Here is a 25,757-nt window from a genome sequence, read left to right as displayed (position 1 = left end):
AAAAAAATTTTAGCTTAAAGAGCGAGGCGTTGAGGAGGGGGCGGCCCCTCCCATATACAGAAAAATTTCTGCTCGTTTTAAGTTTTAATGTTGCTCCTTACTTTCAGTTAAGAAAAAACTTGTTTTTTTTTATTTAATTAGAATAAGAAACATTTTTAAAAGTACTTAAAAACTTTAGTGCGAGGAGCGAGGGATTGATGAGGCAGCAGTCCCCTCATATATGGAATAATTAGTGTTTATTTTAAGTTTTAAAATCGTTCCCTACTTTCAGTTGAAAAAGTTTTTTTTTTTTAATTACACGAATAAAGCAAAAAACCTTACCAGTGTAACTTTCTTAATAGGAAAAAAGCTCTTCATGTCGTGCGAGGTCAGTGAAGCATTTGATCGACGAAAAATGGTATCAAAAGGACTGCGAGCCCTGGAAAGATGTAGCTGTTTAGATTTATATAACGATAACTAAAGCTGCTTCACCTTTAACTGTTATTGTTGCCAATGATCTTTATTAACTGAAAACTGGTCATTTTAGGTTTTAAAATTAAGTTCTGACGGGAGTCAACTTTTGTGTCGGGAGGCAGATTTCAAGTCACCCGTTGAAAAAAGGGTCTTCGAGCGATCGAATATTCGGCTCTCTTGTATTTCAATACAAAATTGAAAAATTTTGTCCCTCCGTCGGGCCAAATTCTGTTTAAAATGTTATTATTGTACTGAGTCAACACCTTTTAAGATCCGGAAAGTGGTTATAGAGAATACCAAAATAGCATTGTCAACGCTTTGAAATAAACTGTACCAGTTTTTCAACTAAAATTGTATCACAAGCCATATGAACAGGAGGCTAAAATTTGCCGTAACAAGACGAAAACTTTCAATAACCTAAAACTTGAACAGGTATCCAAGACAGAAATGAGCAAAAAACACAACAAAATGTACTAGAAAATTTATATTGTACCAAAAAATTTCCAAATGAACTGAACTCTACCAGGACCTCTAAACTGTACCAGAGAAGTTAAAATTATGTCAAATTGACAACGCTGTACCAAAACCAGAAAGTGAAAGGAGAGGAATTTTACTTCGTGAGCTATAATTAAAGTCACCTCATGGAAAAAAGGTCATCATAACACTAACTAGGTACAGTGGCGGATCCAGAGGGGGAGAGGGAGGCACCCTCTAGCGTAGTCTAAAGTAGTGTAGTTTACTTAATTAACTCAAGTTTGCGTTAATTAAACTTTCTCCTAATGCAAGTTTATCAGATCAACCTATTTTGCCCTCCCCCCTCCTATTTTTTTTCGGATCAACATATTTTGCCCCCCCCCCCCCCTAAAAAAATCCTGGATCCGCCCCTGACTAGGTACATTGTAAGACTTGGAAACTAGTTATAAAGAAAACCGAAAGTAGGTTCTGCAGAAGTTCAATTTTGCTTCGTGATCCAGACTTCAAGTCATTTTATGAAAAATTGGCCATAGCCTATGTTGGTTGATAGTCAGGTCGATAGCCTATTCGGCTCGCTTCCATTTTATCCAAAGTTGAAAAATTTGATACCACCGCCAGGCAAAATTGTTTATAAGATTTTGTTGCTACAATGACTAAATATTATGTAATAGATGAAAGCCAGTTATAAAGATCATTAAAGCTAGATTCTGAACAGCGTTTCTAAGAGCTTGCGGTAAATTGTACCGATTTTGCAACAAAAATTGTGCCATAAAAAAATTTTGCTGTTCAATTGTAATATTCTACCTAAGCATCAATTTCACAGACAAAAACACTAGAATAAACTGGAAAGCAAGCATTTATTTTTATGTCGCGCATGTTTTCATCATCACTGAGAAACTAATTTTTAGAGCTGTTTTCTTGTTCAAAGATTCTTGAAACTTGCAGAGGTTTGAGGTCCCGTTTGAATTCGACCGAAGTCCCTTTTCGTTTTCTTACATCCCTAATAGGTGACCGGAGGAATATCAAAACTTAAAAAAGCAAGCTTTGACCAGGTAAATTTAACCAAAATAAACCGGAATGTACCAGCAATTTCTGATTGTGCCATTAAATGTCAAATTTCCCCCATTTTAACTGGACCTCTAAATTTTACCAAAAACGGTATGATTATAATGGATTGGCAGCACTGGTTCTAACAGGAGTTCAATTTTATTTCGTGAGCCGGACTTAAATTGTTCAATAGAAAAGAACAGATCTTTTTTCTTTTTTTTATCTTTATTTTTCTGTTGTTTTCTTCTTTTTTTCTCTCTTATTTTTCTGCCCAACAGACTGAATGTTTAATAAATTGTACTGAAAAAAGCTTCTTTTTTTTCTTGGTAGTTGGTTTTAACATCCAATTCGACTTTTTACAGCCAAATTTGAGCATACCATTGGAACTTCAATACCATACGCAGTTTTGTGTACTTATTTCTTTATTTATTTATTTTTTTTAATGCGGGTATTTTAGATTTTCTCAATTTCTAATTCCTTCGCCAAGTTTCCTGGTGCTTTTTTGCTTTTCTCTGGCTTTACAGTTTTTTAAAAGGAATTTTTGGATGAATTTTAAAGTTTCAGACAAAAAATCGAAAAAATCGTTACACAAAAGCTATTAGTGCTACGAAAAACTTAAATACATTTCAAATTTAGTACAAATAGAATTCATTAGAAAACTGTCTTGCAGTAAAATATTGGATCCAGGAGGAAATTTTTGAATCCAGGAGAAAGAATTTTCATTAAATTCACTTATATCTATTCTTGAGCCAAAAAATAGCTCAATTTTATTACCTAATAATATTTATTTGAATTATCTTAGGGATCCTCATATACTTAGGGAGCTCCTCTTTTAGTGAAAGATTCAACGTTGCCCTGGGGCAGAGGGGGAACTTGCCCCGGGCGCGGAAATTTTAGGGCGCAAATTTTCAAATAAATAATATAACGGTTATAATCATTTTGTGTTTTTTGAAAATTAGAGAGGCCATGACCACCATTGACTTCCCAGAGATTCACAAATGTTTATGAGCGATTTGCTTATATTTCTATATTTGAAATAACTTTGGTTTTCAAAGTACCATTTTTTTTCATTTGGGCAATAGCAAAATAAAACCACTAGCACCGTGAAACCTGCAGTACAGGACTGCAACCGAGAATTTAACAATATCTCAAGACTCGCCAACGAAAAATCACAAGTTTCATTACTGACATTACAAGTCTCATTATAAGTTTTATTCCCAGGCTCATAGCTGATATTTAAAGATCTTGGAAATATGCCAAGTAGTAGTAGCCCTGCTTTATTACATTCAAAAACAAACCAACAAAAAAAGGAAAACTGACCGAGATTCCTCCCCAGTGAAAGTTTGGTAAGGCGTTATTGGTAAAGATGCAGGAAGGATATGTCCAGCTGGAACACTGGTTGACATTGCTCTTTTTAAAATTGATTTCCTGGGACTTGAATCCCGGTTGAATGCAAATGGGCTACTCTAAAAATAAAAATGATTATAAAACTACCACACAATAATAATCACGCACTTTATTGCATCAAAGGGGTAGACTATTCAAGCTATACAGTTTCATATTAAAATTGAAGGAAAAATGTGAGCAAATAAATGAACTGCTTGTTTAGCCTACATTACAGGTACATTTTGAAGGTTCTAACAATAATTATTTTTTCCAACAAATACTTTTCCACATATCCAAAAAAAACATTTTCTACAGTTTTCTTCGAGCTTCCGCAAGAAAAAGAAAAGCTGTTGTTGAAAGAAAGTTGTTAGTGGGTTTTGAACATGAAGTTATACCACAGTTCTGTTAAAAAAGGAAACTTGGAGATTAATTTTTGTGTTTGCCTTTACTTTTGAGTGTACAAAAGTACGCTGTTTGCCTTTACTTGCCTTTACTGTGCATTTTGCCTTTACTTGCCTTTACAGTGTTTGCTAGTAAAGGCAAACACTGTTTGCCTTTACTGTGTTTGCCTTTACTTGTCTGAGTAGGGTGTTTTTAAGCACGAATTATTCTCCTTCGAAAAACCAAATTGAGCTACAATTGGGACAAAGAATTCACAATTTCCATATGGAAAAACGAAATAAAACATTAACGAAATTATTTGGTATAAATGCGTTAAGTTTGAATAAGCTAAATCGCCAGACTTAATATATATATATATATATATATATATATATATATATATATATATATATATATATATATATATATATATATATATATATATATATATATATATATATATATATATATATATATATATATATATATATATATATATATATATATACGATTTAGAAGTATACTTCAGAAATAAAAATGCTAATAGCGCTTGGACTAATGTAGAATGAGCCTAACGACGTTCGAATAATATAATTTGCAGATAGCATCATTTTAATTATTCGTCATACGTCTTTTCTTTGTGGCCAGAATACACGTTCTTTTAGGATAAAAAAAGATTAGAATATTAATATGGCTCATGTGAAATATAATTGCAATTTCTGAAAATATTCTGCCCATGGCGAATCTAAATGCTCAACGAATTTTTACACAGAATTGGAAGCCCACTAATAAAACACCTTTGAGTGGTTCTTATTCTGAGAAATTGTTACAGCCAGGATAAAAAAAAAAAAAAAAAAAAAAAAAAAAAAAGTCAGTGAAAAGCTCCAGAAAAGGTTTCTTGAAAATAAGAACCAATTTACTAAAATGTGTCTCCAATGGTTTCGGGCCTGATTTACAACGAACGTCTTTTGCAAAGAATAATGTACAGATAAATCAAAACCTCGCATGTAGGAGTAACTGAAATGCAATTTTCTGCTTCGTGTTGCCATTTCGTCCTTAAGTTTTTTTTTTTCATGATAAAATAATTCTATATTCTAATTATGATGGAATCAGTGAAATAATACGTTTTTACTATTTTAATAAATTATTTAATCTGAATTCGGACCCAATATATGGCGTACACTATGCAAGCCCTCTAAGAAAGTGAGCTTCAATGGAGTGCCCTCACTCAAACTGGAGTGGCAACTCGGATCGCACTTCTTCGTGCAAAAACTGCTTTTGTGTCTGGGTTTATGTTTGAAAGTATACTTCAACAAACATTTAGCATATCTTCTACAGAAAGTGCGGGGAAAGCCATTAGGAAAAGAAGGGAGTAGACATGAATCGCGACAGGCATAGTACAATCTCTATGTCTACATAGTTGTTAGTGTCTTTTTTCTCTGAGTGTAGGACAGAGTCCTGATAGTAACCCCGAATTCCTTTCATAATTCTTGATCATTGCCTTGAGCTATATGCCTTTTTTATTTATGAAAATTATTTTTAAAAAAGAAAGGGCGAACACTGACAGGAAGAGCCTGGAATATAAAAAGCTCAAATTGTACTGTATGTCAATAAATTGTCACAGTTTTGAAATTTTTTTCACAGTTTTGAAATTTTTTTTTGAATATTCCTTATTAGTGGTCTCTTTTTTGTTCTGCATCCAAAATATTTACGTGATATGAATGAAGATGGTAATTAGCCTACAATTTTAGCAATTGTCACTACCATCAACATTTTTAACTGATGGTGAAATCAAAGTTAGTGGGAGACGCAGGTTCGAGCTCCACCAATGGCATTTTTCTTCTTTTTTTTAGCAAAACTTAATATTGTCAATATGAAGATCAACGCTATGTAATTTATTATATGCTCCAAAGGCTCAGTTACGCTTTTCAGCAGTGATGGTCCTTGTGATTTTGTATATAGTTCTACATGGATATAAGATCTTTTGCAAAAAATTATTTCAAGTTGTCCTTTTCTAGCTTTAAAGAAGCACAAACGCGGTTTCACAAGATACTTAAAATACAAATTGCACATTTTAAGGATAAGATCACTAATGAATGAAACAAAAGATACATACATAAAAATATTATATTTCTTAATAGGGAAAAGTTGGTAATTGCTAATACAAATAAAATACCTCCACCAGCCACAAATAATCAAGAACAGGTAAAATTAAGCCCTGTTACGAACCAGTGTTACCAGATTTCTGGTTTAAAGTTTTGCTGCCATAAAAGTGAAAATGCGCCAAAAGCTCCACTTTTCCACTGAAATGCACCTAATAAACCCCCCCCCAGAATATAAGCCAATTTGAGAAATTCAATGCGCAACTGCCTTACAAAAACACCGACATGGCACAAATGCGCCCCTTCTGCTCAGTGTTACGCTCAAAAAACGAGGTATCCTCTTTACTGATTTTGATCAACTAATTGAATTTTTGAACTTCTAGGGAGTGGGGGAATAATAGATTGATATTGAGGATGAGCTTGCGCAGATGTACTAGCCTCAGGCAGCTTGCTGCTGGTTAGTACTAGTAGCAGTAACAGTACAATCCTGCTGTACAAAACAATAATACAAAACTGAATTTTAATTAAATGAAAGATCTCAAAATTACGCTTGAATGAAAATCCGCAACATCACTAACATGCAAAGAGGTCATAGTAGGAATATTTCACGATTACTATCTAGGGTAGGTAGAATATAGGTAGCGCAAGCTGATTTATAACATTAATAGCACTTATGGTGCTGAAAATATTAGCCTCTATATTTAAAAATCTTTGTCTGCGTGCATATATATGGGTCTTCTGGAAATAGAAGTATATGATTAGCAGTGTATATTTCATATTACAACTCGGCATATTAGGACTTTTGCAACCATATCAATTAATCTTTGTGAAAGTATACTTTTGTTTGCAGTTGATGCAGGTTTTGGTTTTACATGTTAGCGTTACAAAAACAAATTATGGCTAATACTACTGAAACTAAGAAGAAAAAAAAGAAAACTCCCCCCTAAAAAAACAAGTCCCACTTACATACTAAAATGTGATTTACACCATATAGCAAGAAAGCTGGTCCAGGAAATCAATCTTTCGACAACTAAAATATAATTTAACTAGGAATCTTTGATTAAGAATAACGAAATGTTAATTTCAATGATTTTTTTTTAAATATAGACAACGTCTCTTTCTTTATTTCCCTTTCTCTTACTTTTTTTTATTTCAACGTAGTGTGTGCGAAAGAGCTGCAACAGAGGTTCAAAATATCCTCTTAATTCAGGGGGTGGTTTTAGAAGCCCGTGCTCCCCCCAAGGTTGAAAGCTGTACTAATTATAGGGTCAGAGGAGCTAAAAAGCCGACGGGGGAGCCAAATTTTTATCTGTAACCCCTAACATCGATTCTGTATCCACCCCTGTCTGAATTCTAGCTAACCTGGAAACTATTGACAAAACTCTCCTTACAAATACTGATAATAATTCGGAAAAGATCTAATGAAACATGAAAAGTACTTACTGCTCTGTCAGCTTCGGGAACTGGGGTTCCAAATAAGACCCGCAAATCAGACGACGGGGCTTGTGATGCGTTTCCACTTAAAGAAGGTAAACCTGTAGGGCTTCCGACTGGAGTATTAGCAGTAGAAGGCATGTCATCAAGTGTGGTAGGTATAACCTCGAATCTAGATAGACGACGAAGTCTAACTAGCCCCTCATCATCATCCTTAGTTATTTCGTTCTCTTCGTGGTTTAATTTTTGCTCAGTGTCAAATGCTTTCGCTGTTGATTTTGGTTTAAACAAAGTAAAAGGAGAAGGAGGGGGAGAAATGGATAAGTAGTGAGGAGGTGGTGATAATGGAGTGCCATTTTCATTTCCAAAAATGTAGCTTAATTCGCTTCGAACTCTGAAAATAAAAAGTGTAGAAGATAGCAGTTAAAAATCAAAATTTTAGGAAGACCAGGATACTGAATGATTTCCAAAAAAAAAATGGCCATCAAAGATCAAACCTAAGCATAGAAAATTGAATCGAAAAAACAAGACAATGTTTTTTCGACAGGGAAAATAAAATTAAAACCTGGAAGTCTAGGGACGACTTATGGAACCTTTTTCAAAGGAAAATGAAATACTTATAAGATACAGAATATAGCAATGAGGAAATCAAGAAAATACAAAGGCAAAAAGTTACACTAGCATTAAAGCTCGAAGTAGGAGAGGTTAACCCAAAGCAAACTAAAATTGGTACCCCTTGGTAATGGACCCAGGTTTTGGGAAGAGAGACGGGGGAATGATGGCTAAAACTAAAACTTCTGCATTTTTTTCATTTTTTGAAATAATTGTTTGGGAGTAGGGAGGGGGGGGGGGAATTTGTCAGAACTTAGATTTGTAGCTTTATAACTTCAAAACATGCATTTAAATAATTGTTGTGAATTCCATAATCTTTTTTATCACAACAGATTCATATTAATGAAAACAACACGAAAACTAATTTCAAAGCCCCTCCCCCTACCCTGGAAAGCCCAATACGATTTGACAATACCAAATGACAGTGGCTGTTTGCACCAGATCCATGCCATAAGGTATGCCACGGGTTAATGGTATTTATGCGAATCATTTGGTAAAATATATTAGAGGTAGTCAGATATATTGTGTATATTTTTTTGTCTTATATACGAGGAGACTAAGGCAGACAGACACAAATGTCAACAGGCGAGTCAAAGGTACAATAATGCTATTCATACACTTGTGATATTCTTTTTGGTTCAAACTGTACAAAAAAGAAAAAAGAATGCAGAAAATGTAAACAAAAATTGCATAAAATGGAGCCAAGATTATCAGAAAAGTAGCAAAGATTTCCAGTAGCCGATGAAAAAACGAATTTTTGGCCCGACTTGTAATAAAAATATGGTAAAAGGCAAACCTCACATCACTATTCAGAAAGGCAAACACCCCGTGTATATATATATATATATATATATATATATATATATATATATATATATATATATATATATATATATATATATATATATATATATATATATATATATATATATATATATATATATATATATATATATATATATATATATATATATATATATATATATATATATATATATATATATATATATATATATATATATATATATATATATATATATATATATATATATTATTTGAAATTTAGAATTCAAAACAGAACTGACGAACTCAAATTAAAAGTAACAAGAGAAGTGACAAGGGAGCGAGGGGGTGCAATCTTGACTCTAATTCCTGCGTTCTTGGCTTCATTTTTGAAGTTCTTGGCACCATTCATTCTATATTAATATTCATTTTTCCTGGGAATCTTGGCTCATTTCCTTGCAAATTTATCTCCATTTGGAGCATTTTCGATGACATTCCATGAAATTCTTGATGACAATTCATGCATTCTAGGCTCCATTTTGTAATTCGCGGCACAACTTTTTTTATATGTTGATGTTTTTTTTTAACTGAGAATCTCGGCTACTTTTCCTGCAATCTCGCCTCTACTTTGCGCATCCTCGGTAACATTACATAGAATTCTCGGTGAAAATTCCTGAAATCTCAGTTCCAATTTTTGTGATCTCGGGTACAAGATTTTTGGCCTCGACAGCAACCCGGTAGTTCTGGCCAGGAGCGTCGTTTGGGGGTGGCAAGGGGGGGGGGGGGCAATTGCACCCCAATAATGTGGAGAAAAAATATTATACATCCCATGCCCTTTGGCTATCCAGATATGGGCCGCTCTTGCCCCCCCCCCAATAAAAATGCTGGAGATTCGCTCCTGGTTCTGGGTGCACCTGTTTCTTATGAATGTATCGGCTTCAAAGTTGTCATTCTGGGCTCCAAAAAGTAAAGTTTTGGTTTAAAAAAGAGAGAAAAAAATCGAGGTGACAAAATAAGTAATTTCAGCAATATTTTGTGCAATATTATTTATATTTTGTGCATTCTTGGCTCATTTTATCCAATTCTTAGAAGGAATACCATAGTATATTTATAGACCAATAAGTAGATGCGTACAAAATGTAACATATACTTTTTGTTGCACCCCACGAAGATCCAGGTGTAAATATTGTTTTCATTGTTGTATACATCGGCATTTATTGTTCACCAGTAGAATATTTCCCCCATCATTTCGATTACAGTTTCTGTGTTTATTGAAAACCGTATCGTCCTAGAGCTTACTGCATACCATAGATACCCCTGTACATCCAAAGAGGCTTGGGGTATCCTAGAAGAGTCGCTAGTCATCTCTCATTGCTGTGGTCACCATCCTATAAGTATTTGGAGCGAGACATCGAAATTTATTAGGTCAACTCGATAGCTGCGTCGTAGGGTGTGTTTTTGACACGTCATCCCCTTTTGGCACAACATGGCTGCCCACGGAGGACGACCTTTCATAGTGAAATTTTGGGCATATAAATCATGTGCCTCAGGTATCTCCACTTCTGTTATATTTTCCGGTCTTCAACTTTCAAACCACAGTAGACAGAAGTGGCGTTTTTTTTTCGGGGTTGGTTCCGTGGTTTAATCGTGTTTTGCCATTTTTGCGTTTTCGACAAAAAACGTAACAGCATGTTTTAACAAAACTTCGTTTTTTTGCGAAACACGAAACATCATGTTGCCTGTTCGACTGTCTGTTTCCTCAAACTTAGAACTTGCTCTTTGTGCGTGTTGCGTGTTCGATTGGTCCCTATCCAGATAGAAAAAAGTTATCTGTAGATGACAAAAGAAAGGATAAGATGGAAAGGAAGAAAATGGACATAGATCCTGCTGAATATGCGTTTTTGAATAGAGGCCAAGGTGAAACATATGTGTACAAGAGAACAGGCAAGTAAAAAGCTCAGAATTTTTCCACATGCTTCCACAGTTTTGAATATTTTGCCACTTTTCCTAAAATGCGTTTTTAGACGTTCAACCAGGAACATGGACAGAGAACACGAAAGCGACAAAAACTGCGTTTTTGGGCTAGAACATGAAACTTGGAACATGAACCATGAAACACGGAACTTCGAAAAAAACGCAGCTAGAATATACCAGTAAGCTTATCGCAGATCATTTCTGGTCTTCGTTCTCGGTGCGAACAAAATGCTCCTCCCACTTATTTCTGCATTAGCGGGAATGCAGGTTAGTCTATTTCCGATTGTTTCAATGCACTTTGATGTAAACAGACGGATACAGACTACCCTGCATTCCCGCTAATCTGACTTCGCCTATGTTTATATCTGCAAAAACGTTCTCCGGAGCACTCGCACCCCGGTCCGGGTTTTTATAATGGGTGAGATAGAGAATGATCATACTGGATTATATATGAACTGTGTTTCAAACATAAAATTTTAATTGACAAATAAGGATCGAAATTTAAGACTTAATTTTTTGAAATTAGAAAAAATGGAAGTCTGGAACTGAATCAGCAATTGTTGCATCTGAAACAGAAATCTGACAAAGTTAAGAAGACGTAGTCTTAGTTGAGAACAGTTGGAAACAAATTAGTGTTGGTGCAAACTTTTTAAAACCGATTTTCTACAATTTCAGTTTTCCCTTTCTGAAATACAAGTATGGCACCAAAATCAATAATGTCCCATCATTCATACAACCTGGCCTTTTTTATCAACCGATGTGAATATGTGTGGCTCGGGCATTACATTAGTGTTCGTTACTTTTTGGGTTCAATAGATATTAGGAATGCGTCTTAAAAACATATTTTTGAACGCGTGGAGCTATTTTTAATGATGCTTTTTATTTAAAAAATAAGGTTCGTTCAATTTAGTTTCATACAGTAAATATCTATGCTATGGCAAGTGTAAGAAGTAAAAATAAAAGAGTAAAAACGTTAAAATATAACATTTAAAGCAAGAAAAAAAAACTAGTTTCAGCAAACAGGAAAAAATAATTACATCAAAAATGAAAGTCCAGAGCATTGAATAAGTTTGAAAATCGCATTAAAGAAGAAAATAAATTTAAACGCAAATTAAAGTATTGAAATAGGTAAAAGACGTGACATTGAACGTAGCTATTTAAATTTCAACAAGATTTCAAAACCACACTTATAGTTATTATTATCGATTATTTCAAATTCTTGTCAGGACAAAAATTTTTGTTTTGACTGAAAAAAATTGGAAATTTGTTTTTGCTTCGTTGTCTTTCTCTTTTTCACAGTAAAACCAAACTTGTCTCACCTTGACCTTGCTTCCTCTTGCCATTGAGCAGCTACTTGCAAACGACGTTCTCTACCAATATGAAGATCAAGTACTTTAAGAAGCTCCCATCTTTGGATTGAACCAAGAAGTATCATATTATCTATATCAAATTGAAAAAAAATATATATATATATATATATTAAATCCTATAATACGGGGAATTGAAAAGATATATTTTAGTGCTACGTTACATCCTAATGATTTTAAAATTCATTAAGAAAATGAAATATTAACTATTTTGCCACTTGATGTACAAGCAATCATGTCTAGTAAATTTAAGCCAAATGAGTCAAAGAAAAAAATAATAAATAAAACAATGCCTAGCCTAATCTAATGCTTTTTAAGTTTTTGCTCTAAGACATTACCCCATTTTCACAAGGGTTTTAAAAAAGTATGTTAAATTCAAGGCCAATCCAAGTGTCAAAGTAAACTTAGTATAGCCAAAGACGGAAGTTGCAACAGTCAAGAATCTTCCTTACGGTATATTGTTCCATAATATTGGAAAGAAAATGTAGAAAAACGTATATGCTGATGTAAACTATAAAGGTTATTGCAAGCTCAAGTCTTACAGCATAGTGTATACCAGCCCTTGCATGTCGAGGAAGTGAAGATATGATTATGACCTACGAACTACTCTGATGACAAAGACATGTTGCAGCCTGACCAATATTGTCCTACCAGAGGCTATTCAGTAAAGCTGCTCCAAAGTCTTGCCAATACCCGATAATTTAACCATTTCCCCTCCAGCTATGGCGAAAGCTGGTGGAATAGTCGATGTGAGAAAAAAGGCTTTAACAGAACTGTGAAGTTTTTTGATTATGTTGCTGCTAACAGAAAAATCAACATTGCAGAAAAACAACGAAAATACGCAAAAAAAAACAACGAAAGTACGCAGAAAAGCGCAGAAAAACAAATAAAATAAAAGCAACCTACTTGGACTATCAACGATAGGAAAAGCTCGAATCTTTGCTCCTTCTTTCAGCAGATCCCGCAGTTCTTTGAAAGTAATACCTTTCCATATATATTTAACATCACGCACCATAAAATCTTCAACGTATACAAGGTATGCCTCTGAAATGAAACTTTATTAATATTAAAGGAATAAATCAAGAGATGAGGAAATGGATCGAAAATGAAGGACATAGGAAATAGTAAATTTTAAGTTCATTTCTAAATAGTGAGCTGATAATATTCACAAGCGGACTGACAGAGGATATCCACTTAATTGTCAGAGGAAGAACAGTGTTAAACTAAAGTCAGTTCTTCGGTGCCCGGTTAGGCCCTTTATGGATATATCAGGGTGGGCGGAAAGTAACTCCCTATTTTAAATTACTTATAAATTGTATATAATTTGTTACTGCTTGTGGACTCACCTACTACACAGTGTAAACTGTGCTCAAGAAAGAGTTAAACTGGCGTGCGTGGAAGCCGCTCTACTGCCAATCACTCTCGGATGAGGACTATGACGTTCGCAAGGACTTCGAAGAAATCATGCTGGATTGGCATGAAGAGTGACCTCATCTCTTCCGCAACATCCCCTGGACTGATCAGGCTGTGTTTCACGTCGGAGGCTTTGTCAACCGTCATAACTGCCACTACTGGGCAGGAGAGGATCCTATGATGACAGTTGAAAAACAGCAAAATCGACCCAAAGTAACGGTGTGGTGTGGTATCACCTCAGATCAGCTTGTGGGCCCATTTCTTCTGCGCAACACCATGAATGCTGAAAGATGCCTTGATATGTTGCGTGATAGAGTCTGGCCAGTTGTCAGCACATGGGAGAACATCGACGAGTTGATATTTATGCAAGATGGCGCCCCACCCACTTTGCTCTTCTTGTCTGCGAATGGCTGGATGCTCGCTTTCTGGGGGGTTGGTTGGGATGTCATGGTGCACATGAATGGCCATCAAAGAGCCCGGATTTGACACCCTGTGACTTTTTTCTTTGGGGTTGGGTAAAGGAAGAAGTCTACCGCTCCAAACCAAAGACACTCGAAGAACTGGAGGATCGAATTAAGGGAGTCATGTCCACCATCCCAGCGGAGTTCCTGAGAAAGTCAGTGGATGCCATTCCTGAACGTTTGCAGCAGCTGGTGGAAAGATCTGGGGCACATATTGAATTTTAGAGATAACTTACCATTTATACCTACCTTGTATGATTAATTTTTTTGAGAATAAATAAATATAATGTACATTGTTTTATTAATCAAAATAGGGAGTTACTTTCCGCCCACCCTGTAGTCGTGACTGTAACTTGCTAATTTATATACCCAAGAAACCTAAAGGTGTCTAAAACAAGAGATATCGATTAATTTTTAGAGCTAGAGAAAATCAATAAAATAACGTCAAAACAGGATCAATGTGAATATTACTTGCAATTTTTTTTTTTTTGGGGGGGGGGGTTAAGAGAGAACTATAAAAGAAAAACAGAAACAGTTCTTCTTACATGTGCTACCTCCGTGAATCCCTCGCACCAACAACTAAAACAATATAATTATAAGCATAAAAATGTTATATTTGCTAGAAGAGTAGCAATGGCTCCTCTAACTGATGAGAAATACAGAAAAGATATCTCCGAAATATTATTTAATCAGCTCAGTTTCCAATGGGCACAAGGAGCTCGTTATTTAAAATCAAAACACTGTTATGTAATGTATTCAATGTATTTGATTTCCCTGGGTACTGAAATTAGCAAGCTGCAACCCCGACTATATATGCCTCTGGGTCCTGAAATTAACAAACTCCTAACCCAATTTAAATTAATTGCTTAATTACAAGTTGATAGCAAAAAAAAGGAAAACTAATTAATGATTCAGGACTAAATTCATGTTACATTCGTCGGTAAATATATGATCTTTACTCAGAAACAAGATTAATAAATTTCAAGTTAGGCATGCCTAAGAGGATAATCCAAAGGAAGTGAGGAAGACTCGTTTGAAATTTAAAGAATTTAAATTTAAAGACAGACAAAAAAGTCATCATTTGCTGAAAAAAAAAATTTAAGAATTGGGGTTTTTGCTTATCTTAGGGATGTTCAACCCTTAGAACCTCCAGATAAATTTTTATATGGAATAGTACCTTGGATTTGTTTTTGAGGGCTTTGTAATTTGGATAAGACAGTCTCAACGGATGTTTTTCGAATGCTATTGGAGACTTTTTTCATTGAGAGAGTACATAACAAAATGAAGGTAAAATATGCAAATTGTTCTGGATACAAAATAGATACCAATGCCCAGCCTATAAAATTAATCAAAATAATACATACGTGTCCGAGAAGGAAGAATATCTGGTAAATAAGGGAGTTTCTTAATCATAATTATTGATTCATACAAGGAAGGCTGTAGAAGTCTGGCTACAACGTTGGCTGCAAGAACAGCAACCATTACCGGAATTATATGTTTGATTTGTCCAGTCATTTCACTAATTACAACACAAATTGAAATTGAATGAGTGACACCGGCGGGAAATGCAGCAGCGCCAACTATGGAATAGCCTCCTAAAAAAATTCAATTTCTAATTTTCTAAATTTTACCAAACGAAGGAGCCGTAATACTTTTATATAGACTACAACAATCTCACTGAAGTCACATAATGATAATACAGTGTTAATGCTATCACTGCGGAGTTTTAATTGTTGATCCTTATAGGTTTTTTAGCACTCAATCCTTTTTATCTGGAATATAATTTATTTGGAAGCCACTGAGCATCCTTTTTGTGTTTCTGGCGCTAATGTTTTCTCCAGCATACAAATAGCAGGCCAAACTATAAAGTCTTATAAAAAACGAAAAGATTTAAAGTATTGTTTTCTTTTTTCCTGAAAAGATTATGTCAATATAAAAAAAGCCATAGGGATTTTGAGCCCAACTTATGTTAATTTCTGCTCGTTTTGAGTTTGACTCGGTTATTTATTGTAATTTCTGTTCGTTTTGGGTTTCATTTATTTATCGATGCTGATTTGTGGTAGTTTCACACTTGGTAGATTATTTGATTTTATTTTTGCTCATTTTTTGTTGATATTTGCTCATTTTTAATGGAGTTCTTTGTTTTTCTTTGAAAAACTTATTTTGTGGAAAGCTTTTTTTTAATTAATGTTTAGTAAGAGCTATGCTACATTGCCAAATTCAATGTTGCCCCAAGTACTTCAAGCATTCAGGGAAATAGTTTTTCATATGCTTAATCAGTTAATCGCCACCACAGTCCCTGGAAGACCTTGGTTTACTTTTTCATATCCCTCCGTTCGCTTCGGTTGCTGGCTTTTGACCACTAGTTATGGCTCTTCAGCTTTTCCAGGTCATCCCGCCGTCTCTTCCCGGGGTGTGTTGGTTACAGTTTACCATTAGAGTATGACTTCATATCTTGACGTGATGTGAAGCCATATCTTGACAGAAGTGATATGACAGCCATATCTTGGCTGTGATTTGTGGCATTGTCTCTAGGTCCTCCAGCCAGAAAAACCTCGTTTATTCCAGTGCCACAACGGTGTCAATGTCGTTATGTATTTCAAAAAAGTATCTCTTATTTTTTGTCCGCCATTGACAATTTTCCGAAATCATGGTGGCCCGAGCTGTTTGAAGAAATATCACATTATTTTGTATGCTTAATCAATAGGTGCATACTATTAGGTGCATTTAATACTATATATGCTGTAGTACATATAATATTTAAAATTATATTTATATTAACGTTTTATTATATTATATTAAATATATATTTATATTATGTTAATGTAGTACATGTATTTAATATTATATGTACTGTAGTACATATAATATGTAGTCTACAGTACAAGATAATAGAAAGTTTTAATTTTTTTCAGAATGTGTTGCATCTCCTTCTCTCAAGTGTAGATACAATAGTAGCTTTGGGTCTCTCATATCAAAATTGGGTATTTCTTATCTTGAAGACCAGATAAAAACATTCCCTGACTCAAATAAGAAGTAATTATAAAAAAAATAAGAAGTTATTTTTCTATTTTTTTCCATCTCTTGTAAAATTTATGTGGTATAACATAGCGCATGTTGAGATTATGCAGTCAGAAAGTGTCAGACTGATTTTTAAAGCTTAAATGAAAACCTTTGATAAATTAATTGTATTAATCTTGAGTAAAACTCATATTCTGAAGTAAATTTTGGTCACTCAAAATTGAACTCTTTTGGTGGAATTAAGAAGTAAAATATAAATCAAGACACATGAAAATAAGAAGAGCAATAACGTGGAAAAAAAGTTTTGATTTTGAATCTACAAAGTTTTGTTGGGCTTTTAATGCAATTTCTTATGCAGGAATGGAACATTCAATCGGAAATTTTCCTGTGACCACAATTATGGCAAATTGCTCTTTAAAGGTTTTATTAGAAAAATGGGTCTTTAGAGCTGATTTTTATTAATGGCAATGGGGAAATTTTCTAATTTTATTGCTATTTTACTTTCATATTTTTATTTATATATAATTATTTCCATTTGTGTTATTTTCATTTTGTTTCTTTTTCTTTTTTTTTATTCATTTATAGTTTATTTGTAGATTTAATTAAATATTTGATTTAATAATTAAGTATTTATGAGGATTTTCGTGAAACCCCGAAGTTCCCAATTTTCCATAGGCTTTTTTCCTGCGCAAAAATATTGTTTTTTATTTATTTATTCGGGAATGTAAGAAACTGAATTTGGTTTTTGAATTGAAAATTTTACTACAATTTTACATGCCAGTTAAACAAATTAATTATATTTTGGTAGGACTGACTGTTTTTGTACCATAGTTTTTTTTTTCAAGAGAAAAATTCTAATTTAATTTTTGAATTGAATGTAAAAGTTTCTATATAATATGCTTGACTTTACGTTTTCAGGCAAAATTTTTTAATTTGGTTTCTTAGCAATTCACAGTCTACTAAATCAGTCAAACCCAGCTTAAAGATAAGCACATTTATGTAATTGGTAAATTTCTTTTATTATTACAAACATAACAATTATGATAGCAAATATTTTCGAAAAAATTCTCGGAGCTAAATGAATTAGGTAGTCTAAAATTTTTAAAAGTCTTAAATTTAAAAAGTATAAAATTAGGTAGTTGTAAATTAGGCGAGTCTAAAGAACTATAGGATTAACAAAACAAAAGAGAAGTATTTACATTTATTTGTCTTTAAAGACAAAAATATTACTTATGTATGAATTAAATATGTGTATTTACTTGTACATATGTATAAATGTATATACATAGAAAAATATACAAAAATTTGTATTTATGTATCAAGGAAAAATATTTATTGCTTGTATATATGTATATTTACATGTAATATGTGAAAATGTAAAATATGTATGTATATGTAAAATGTGTATGTAATATATAAAAATGTGTATTCACATGTAAACTTATATTACAAAAATCATAGAAAACAAAACAAACCCTCAATTATATATACATACTCCATACAAGTGTACAAATGAAGCTGATTACAACACAAAAATTATTCCAGAGTCTCACATTTGAAAATATGGTCAAAGGTAAAAGCCATCATTTGTAAACTTATATTTTCTGGGACCAGTCGAAGATGGCTTTTATACTGAAAAAATATATTATCTTCTATAATTCACCATTATCCATTGTCTTGGAAAAGAGAATCTCATGGGAAAGATCATTTCATGGCATAGGAGGAATTATGTCTGAACAAATTGATTTGCTGTGAAATTTATGCACAAACTTATCAAACTTATCAATAAGCCTCTCTGTATTGAAAAATTAAACGCCTTAGTGGGGTAAATAACCCTTGTTTTGAAAATGGTGATTGTAAGGTATTAAATTACTTTTAGCTGTTGGCTTTTTTTTATGAAGCTTTGGATAAGTCTTAAAAAAGGCTCTTCAATAAAAAGCAAATACTGAAAACATAATGTAATATATTTTGAGGTTGTTTTTATTTTTTTCTCTTTTATGATCAAGATTTCAGGTACAAAGATTGCAACAAAATTGAAAATTATTTTACAAATAACGTTTATCAGATAATTCATCCAACTGAAGGCTAGGATAACAGATTATAATGGTTAAATGCAGGCTAAAAATTATCAGGAATATGTTCAACCGCATAATAAAAATCGTACACGAGTTTCCTTTTCTTGCTACCCAGTGTTCATGGGAGTCGAATTATCCAAAAGTCTGATTGAAGTTGATATTTTTCAGCTAGGCTAAAGACTTTCTTTGACTATCCTTGGAGGACAGAAAAGCCAATTTTTACGCTGAAAAGAGCATTACAGAACGGAAAAGCGCGGAAAATAGCAATACAGGACGGGAAAGCCAATTTTTAAGCAGAAAATAGCATGACTGGATGCCAAGCAATCAAAATAGAGGCGATTTGAGTCTTTCTGACGGCGCACTGATAATCTGGAGAACAACAAAATCACCTAAACTCATAAAAAGAAGGCGAAAAGCGTTTATTTTTGATTTTGAACCGAAATTGGTGGCTAGTAGTTTGCAACAACTCATTTCTTATTCTGAACCCTTAGTAATAAATATTTTAGAAAAAATAGAAAATGAATTACTAGCTAATTTATTGTTGTTTGTAGGTACAAAATCTACACTTCGAGGCAGCTCGATTACAATGTGCGACTAGGATAACAGACAACTCTGTTTCGAACCTCCTTAAATATAACAACGAAATGGCGTATTCTGTTATATAAAACATGTGGAAGATGAAAAAACTAACCTGGCAAAATTTGAGATACATAGGATCCAACTCTAATTCCTTCTGGAAACCATAGTGCAACCACTTCACCAACCAGGCGTCCATAGCCAGCCCCCATTTTGAAAATTGGAATTAAGCTACCTGATGGCACGGGGAGTGTTGATGCAGCGATAGTTAAAAAGAACTGTAAAATACATATAAATTAACCAGGTAGCAGACCAAAAGCCGTTGATTTAATTTTTTAAAGTACCGTTAAATTTCACTTTTGAAAATTGTACTATTAGATACTTTTTGAACAGAAGTGCCATCTAAGCTGCATTAAGCACAGTCGGAAATTCAAGATCGTTTAAGTTTGCTACTATTTTGAAAACTACATGTGAGCTACCTGATGGTACCAGGAGTGTTAAAGCATTAATATTTAAAAAATAATTATAAACACAACAAGGCAGTAGTTCAAAACCAAACGGTACTTAGAATTAAGATACTTAATACAATAGAATTACTAATTAAATAATTTATTTACTAATTAAAAAGAATTAAGGTACAAAATTAAAGTACTTGTATTTTGTGAAGTACCCTCTAAAATATCTTGAGCTCCAAGAGCACTCATTAGTTAGGTGGAAACAAAACATAAGCTGGTAGAATAAAAAAGGTTCAAATTGATACTTTTACTTTAATTTTCATTTTCATCATGAATAAAACATTAAGATCGAAAAAAGCACTTAATTTTTATTTTTTTTTTTTTACAGATGCATGGCCGAAATGCTGTTTTCACAAGCCAATATAGCTGAATCAACATTTTGAGCTTAAGCACATAAGTAAAACATGTAGACATAAGCTGTCAGCAATAGAGCCAATGCAATTATTATTTTTTGTTTAATATACTACTTTTATGCTATATTTTCCTAATTGTGACTCACACATTTGAAAATAAAAAAAATCGTAAAAACTCCAGATTTGAAAATAAAAAAAAAATTGTAAACACTCAAAAATCAAAGAAGAAACATTTTGGAATCAAAGATTCCAAAACTGCAGATTTGGCAATCCTAGGAACCATTGCAAGGCGTTAAGGTAGTACTCTAGAGTAACACAGCACTATTTTCTTAACTTAATTAAAAATATGAAAAAAAACAAGTTAAAAAAAACTTTCATCCTAAAATACAATAAACAGTAGATTTGTTTTTCTGTTAAGCAGGAACATTAGTTTCATAGGTCAAATTAGAGCGGTTATGATGTCCAAAGTCGTCATAGAATGGTTAAAACAGATATCATGACTACCCCACGCCTTCATTTTTAATCTTACGATATTTTTTTATTTTGGGTATTAGGCAAAAACACAAAAAAAAAAAAATTATATGTACTGTTGTCAATTTTTTACGAGACGGACAATTTTATTAGGGGGAAAGAGGGAGTGGGGTTCAAACCCCATCCTCCCTGGATATGGCTCGGTAGCATTAATTTTTTATATTTTTGATGCTTTTTGAGGTTCAGGTGCTTTTCTCTTATTTCAAACCTTTTTTTTAGTCTTGATAAATCTTTTAGGAAAGAAGAATCTAGCTCGTAGAATTTCAAGTCAAGACTGGACCTACCTCTTGTTCAAACGATCTATAGCCATAGCATTACCTCTATAAAATGAATGGGATTACCTGTAAAGGGGCGTTTGATTTTCTTCAAAAGTTCAATCTTCTTTGAACATTTTTTTTAGCCTTAACAGACGAAGGTAGATACGAGCGATTAAATACAAGGATAATCTACCTTGTTAAAACTTTACTCACATTACGAGTACCTAATAGGGACAAGATTAATATTCTTTTAAAACATTTTCTTTTAAAACATATTCTTTAATGCTTTATGTATTTATTCCAGCACAAAGCTGTACGGACTTGCAAAACAGAAACAAATACAACGGAAAAAAATGTAACACAGAAAAAACTAAATTTAAAATCATCATCGCAAAAGATTATGTGTGAAGAAAATCCGTATTATTCAAGAAGTAGCCTCTATGCAGCAAACCTATCCACAACAAACTAATGTCTTAGTGTGGTTATTACTCCCCTCGGTCATGCATTTCAATCCTTACTATTCATATTTATCCCAGAGACTTCAGACCTTAATTCGTACAAAAATTGTTTTAAATCTTCTAAACTACCACAGATCGGATAAAAATATCCCCAAAATTTGCTTTTTGGTCCAGTTGCAAGAAATTCCCATGATTGGCCATTGCCCAAAATAATTCCATAATAGATACATATACTTAAAGAAAATAATCATCATGATATCAAATTATCCAGAAAAAACTACGACGATACTTGCCTCAACAAATACGGTCAGATTAATATAGACAAATGCGTCTCAGAGCTACAAGAGACTCTATTCAAAAATAGTGAGGGACGTGTAAGATTGTCAAAAGACAACAAATGTTATATATTAATGGTTAAACTAATTTCAATTAGAAATTTAAATTTGAGTTTAAATGATATAATTCGTTAAATTACATTTGGTTAAAGAATATTTTAAAGAATACAATATTCCTTTTTCGAAATGAAAACGATACTTACTGTAGTTACTATAAATGTGGCAAGATTAAAATAAATGGATGAGTAGTCACTTCGCCATTCATTAACAATCATTTCCTCACTTGCCGTTAAATTCTCTGTTCCCCATGTAAAATTTGAAAATAATGTTCTAATCTGGAAAAAGAGAAATTTTAACTTTTTAAACTAATACGTATTCTTTTTGCTTGCAAAGATGGCGTTGAAGATATAAACACACCAAGGTTCTTGTCCGCCACAGAATATACCACAAAATAGATGCGACCGGAGAAGGCAGATTCGACCAAAAGATCGTTTGGATGTTTTTCTTCTGTTTTAGTTTTTCTTTAATGTTATGTTTAATGTTATGTTTTATGTTTAATGTTATAATTTACAAAGTTTTTATTTTAGCGTCAAAAACTTGGTTGACTCATGAATTTGTGCAGCAACAATAGTATTTAATAATATTAAACAATATTTAGCAACAATAATAATGAGGATTTTAAAAAATGCAAGAAAATCTGTCTGTTTAAAGTCATTGAACTAGAACTTTCAATTTCCAATCAAATGAGCCCTCTCTGAAGTTTCTACGAGCATTCCTTCATAAGAACCATGGTGGCCATCTGTCTGTCCTCGGACACTTAATAGTCCTTAAAAATAAGTTTTTAAATAATTGCTTATTAAAATGGCATGAGCGATCCTACAAAAAATCATAGACACTTTGTAACAAAATAATTTGTACGTTAAAATAAAAATCACCAAGGATTTTTTTATTGAATATTCTCCGATTTAATATTTTATCTTCTCAGTCAATCGATCCCTGAACAAAATATAAAATCATCAATTCATTGGAAAGATATGGAGTTTACAAATTTAGGGCTGGTCCAAAGGTCTTAGGGAATCATCTCCTTTGTTATATTGCAGATTATCAGTAGATATGCGTGTTTTTATCTTTGTGTATTTTCAAAGATATGCGTATTTTCAAATAATATCTTATCGGAGTAGAGAAAAATTTCTTAGACAATACTGCCTTTCTACTTAAAAATCATTGTGTTAAAGTCCTATATCGGGAGGCATTATTCATTCTATAGAAAAAGTGCGTTATTTTTGCTTCAGCTTGATTGCAATTTTGAACTATCTGCTAGCATCATAGAGATTAGTTCAGAACTTTTGACAAACAGCTGTGCAAATTTTTCAGAGGTTAACTTCTTTATATTTTTCCTCTGTCTGGATATTCAAAATTTTCATCTTTTACTAGCAAATTTTCATTTTTAGCTATTTATTCTTTTTTTTTTGCATTGGAAAAGGTTTCGAGAGATGAGACCGAAATATCTAGGCTATTCTGCTAATTTTGTTCATTGTTTTTCATTAAAAGTTTTATCCGTTTTACAATTTTGGTTACACTGTTTAAGCAGTGTGATCTCATAAACAACATATTAGAAGGCGAGAAATAAAGGAGATATGAAAAATGAATAGGTAAATGTTTATAAGAAAAATATTTTCTCACATTATTTGAAAACCTGCATAATGTGCGATGTTCTTTAGGAGTGACGTCATTCAGACCCCTTATGTTAGACACACTTGAACTAAAAAAAAAAAAAAAAAAAGAAAAAAAAAGATACCTGTTGCCTTGTTGTAAGTCTGGATGCAACAAACTGCCCTGTTCCAAGAGGAAAATAAATGCTGGTAATGGCCAAAGAAATTACAAAAGGGTAGATAAAACGACTAAAAACAGAGTGATGATTTACAATAAAACAATTATAACAGACCAATGATTTAAAATCGGACCTAATACGAAATACTAAGAAATATAGATACGAAATACCAAGAAAAATAAAGTTTACATAAACCATCAAAAAGTCACTCAATCAATGAATAATTTTCATTTAGGTTTTGATAAGAATCTAAACCAATGAATTTAGGCTATATATGACTATTTTAATTTATTTCAGACTCACAAAATCTAAAAATGAGGTCAAGCTTTTCAAAATAACATAAAAATCAGCATTGTCATAACAAATTGGTGTTGCAATTGTTTACTTATCTCACGCAAGTGTAACTGAAAGTAAGTAATTTAATTTCTCGGATTTAATTTTGAGAGCCAACATTTCTAAACCTACTTTTCAATGTTGCCTAAACTATTATCAGAAATAAAAGCCATTTTAATTATCAAAAATGGGAACCTTTCAGTTGTGTTTTAGCTCAATATAATTAAACCCCAAATAAAATGGTTAACTACAAAAGTGGTGCGAATCAACTTTTCATATTTTAAAAGTGCTGATACGCCACCATACTTGAAGTAAAATTTTTTCGTTATTTTACTTAGTAAAATCAGCAGGGGTGGGCCGAGGCTCGTTTTATTTGGGGGAAGATCTTCGTAAATTTTACTGAATCGCTACCTGATTTATGCCGAATTTTTTGTAAAAATTAAGAATTTTGCTAGATTTCGGCCGATTTTGAAAAATTTCTGCCGAAATTTTCACCTTCGGCGAAAATCTTACTGAATGTCAAATAGGTTGTGTGGGGGTTGGGCCTCCCCCCTCGGAACGCCCCTGATAGTCAGTGGCCCCCAGTAATCCAACAAACATTTTGCACGGCAGTGTCGAACTACCGAATTTGTTGGATTACAGAGTACTGCCTAAGACCCTCCATAATCAGGTTTACTTTACAAAAAAGTACCTTGTTATCCAACAAATTGTAAATACTCTGAAGTACAAATCATACTTCATTAGGCAAGTTGAATTTAGTAAATTAAACAACACAATAAGAGAGCTTACATTTTATTATAGAATCAATTTTGTTAATGCTATAGAACTAACAAAAAATAATAGTTTAAATTAGGAAAAAATTTTGTACAAGCAAATGCACATCTGTACCAATATAGTAAAGAACTATGAATTGGAATCATAATATAAATTAATCATTTTATGAAACATGAAAATATTCATCAATGTTTTTTCGTTTAACATTGTTGAAACACGAGGTAATTGTTCACTTAAGGGGAGTTGTAGTTACTTCGTTGTCATCCTGCTGATTTACCATTGAAGAACTAGAAATATCTTTGATAACCTTTTCGTCAGACATTTCATAAAAAAAAATATTTTCATAAAAAAATATTAGACAGGAGCTGGATTACCGCGGGACCATTGTATATAAAATACAATTTTATATATAAAATATATAAAATACATTGTATATAATATATAAAATGTATATAAACCATTGTATATAAAATTTCCCTTGAAGTACAAACAATCTCAGTACCAAGTCTGTCAAACAACCAGTTTCTTCAAAATATAGAAAGAAACAATGAAACTTTCACGCTTCTGCTTCTCCCAACAGGCTTCCTAGCCTATTCAAAATCTCTAAGGCCTGTAACAGGCCTGTACTCATTTGCGAATCTGCTCTTAGTGTACTTTTTTTCGTAATAAGTGACTTTTTTTCTCTCAGTACTTTTTCTGTTCCCAGCAATGTGTCCTATATCTCAGAGTTATTTTTTCTTTTTTTTTGTTTTTAGTTTTAAGTCACAAGCTTTCTTTCCATTGTGTTTTGACTACCAGAATCACATATTTT

At 32.9% G+C, this 25,757-nt stretch overlaps 1 protein-coding gene across 1 annotated transcript in view; it reads right to left on the bottom strand.

Annotated features, from left to right (window-relative positions):
• Window positions 1-25,268, bottom strand: part of LOC148938936 (chloride channel protein 2-like) — a 37,241-nt gene extending 11,973 nt beyond the window's left edge. Inside the window, exons 1-10 of the mRNA XM_089107430.1 lie at window positions 25,180-25,268; window positions 23,807-23,909; window positions 22,212-22,343; window positions 19,675-19,837; window positions 15,252-15,482; window positions 12,920-13,057; window positions 11,966-12,086; window positions 7,287-7,671; window positions 3,295-3,440; window positions 322-418 (exon numbers count right to left, since the gene is read on the bottom strand). Of these exons, the coding sequence (XP_088963556.1) occupies window positions 322-418; window positions 3,295-3,440; window positions 7,287-7,671; window positions 11,966-12,086; window positions 12,920-13,057; window positions 15,252-15,482; window positions 19,675-19,837; window positions 22,212-22,343; window positions 23,807-23,909; window positions 25,180-25,268 (1,605 nt within the window). The remainder of the gene's footprint in view (window positions 1-321; window positions 419-3,294; window positions 3,441-7,286; window positions 7,672-11,965; window positions 12,087-12,919; window positions 13,058-15,251; window positions 15,483-19,674; window positions 19,838-22,211; window positions 22,344-23,806; window positions 23,910-25,179) is intronic.
• Window positions 25,269-25,757: the final 489 nt, after the last annotated feature.

This window comes from Artemia sp. Qi Xiang Cuo, unplaced genomic scaffold (genome assembly GCF_049724085.1).
Source record: "Artemia sp. Qi Xiang Cuo unplaced genomic scaffold, ASM4972408v1 HiC_scaffold_28, whole genome shotgun sequence".
Classification (NCBI taxonomy): domain Eukaryota; kingdom Metazoa; phylum Arthropoda; class Branchiopoda; order Anostraca; family Artemiidae; genus Artemia; species Artemia sp. Qi Xiang Cuo.
Note: the sequence above shows the minus strand (reverse complement) of the source record. Positions and strands in the feature narration are given on the sequence as shown.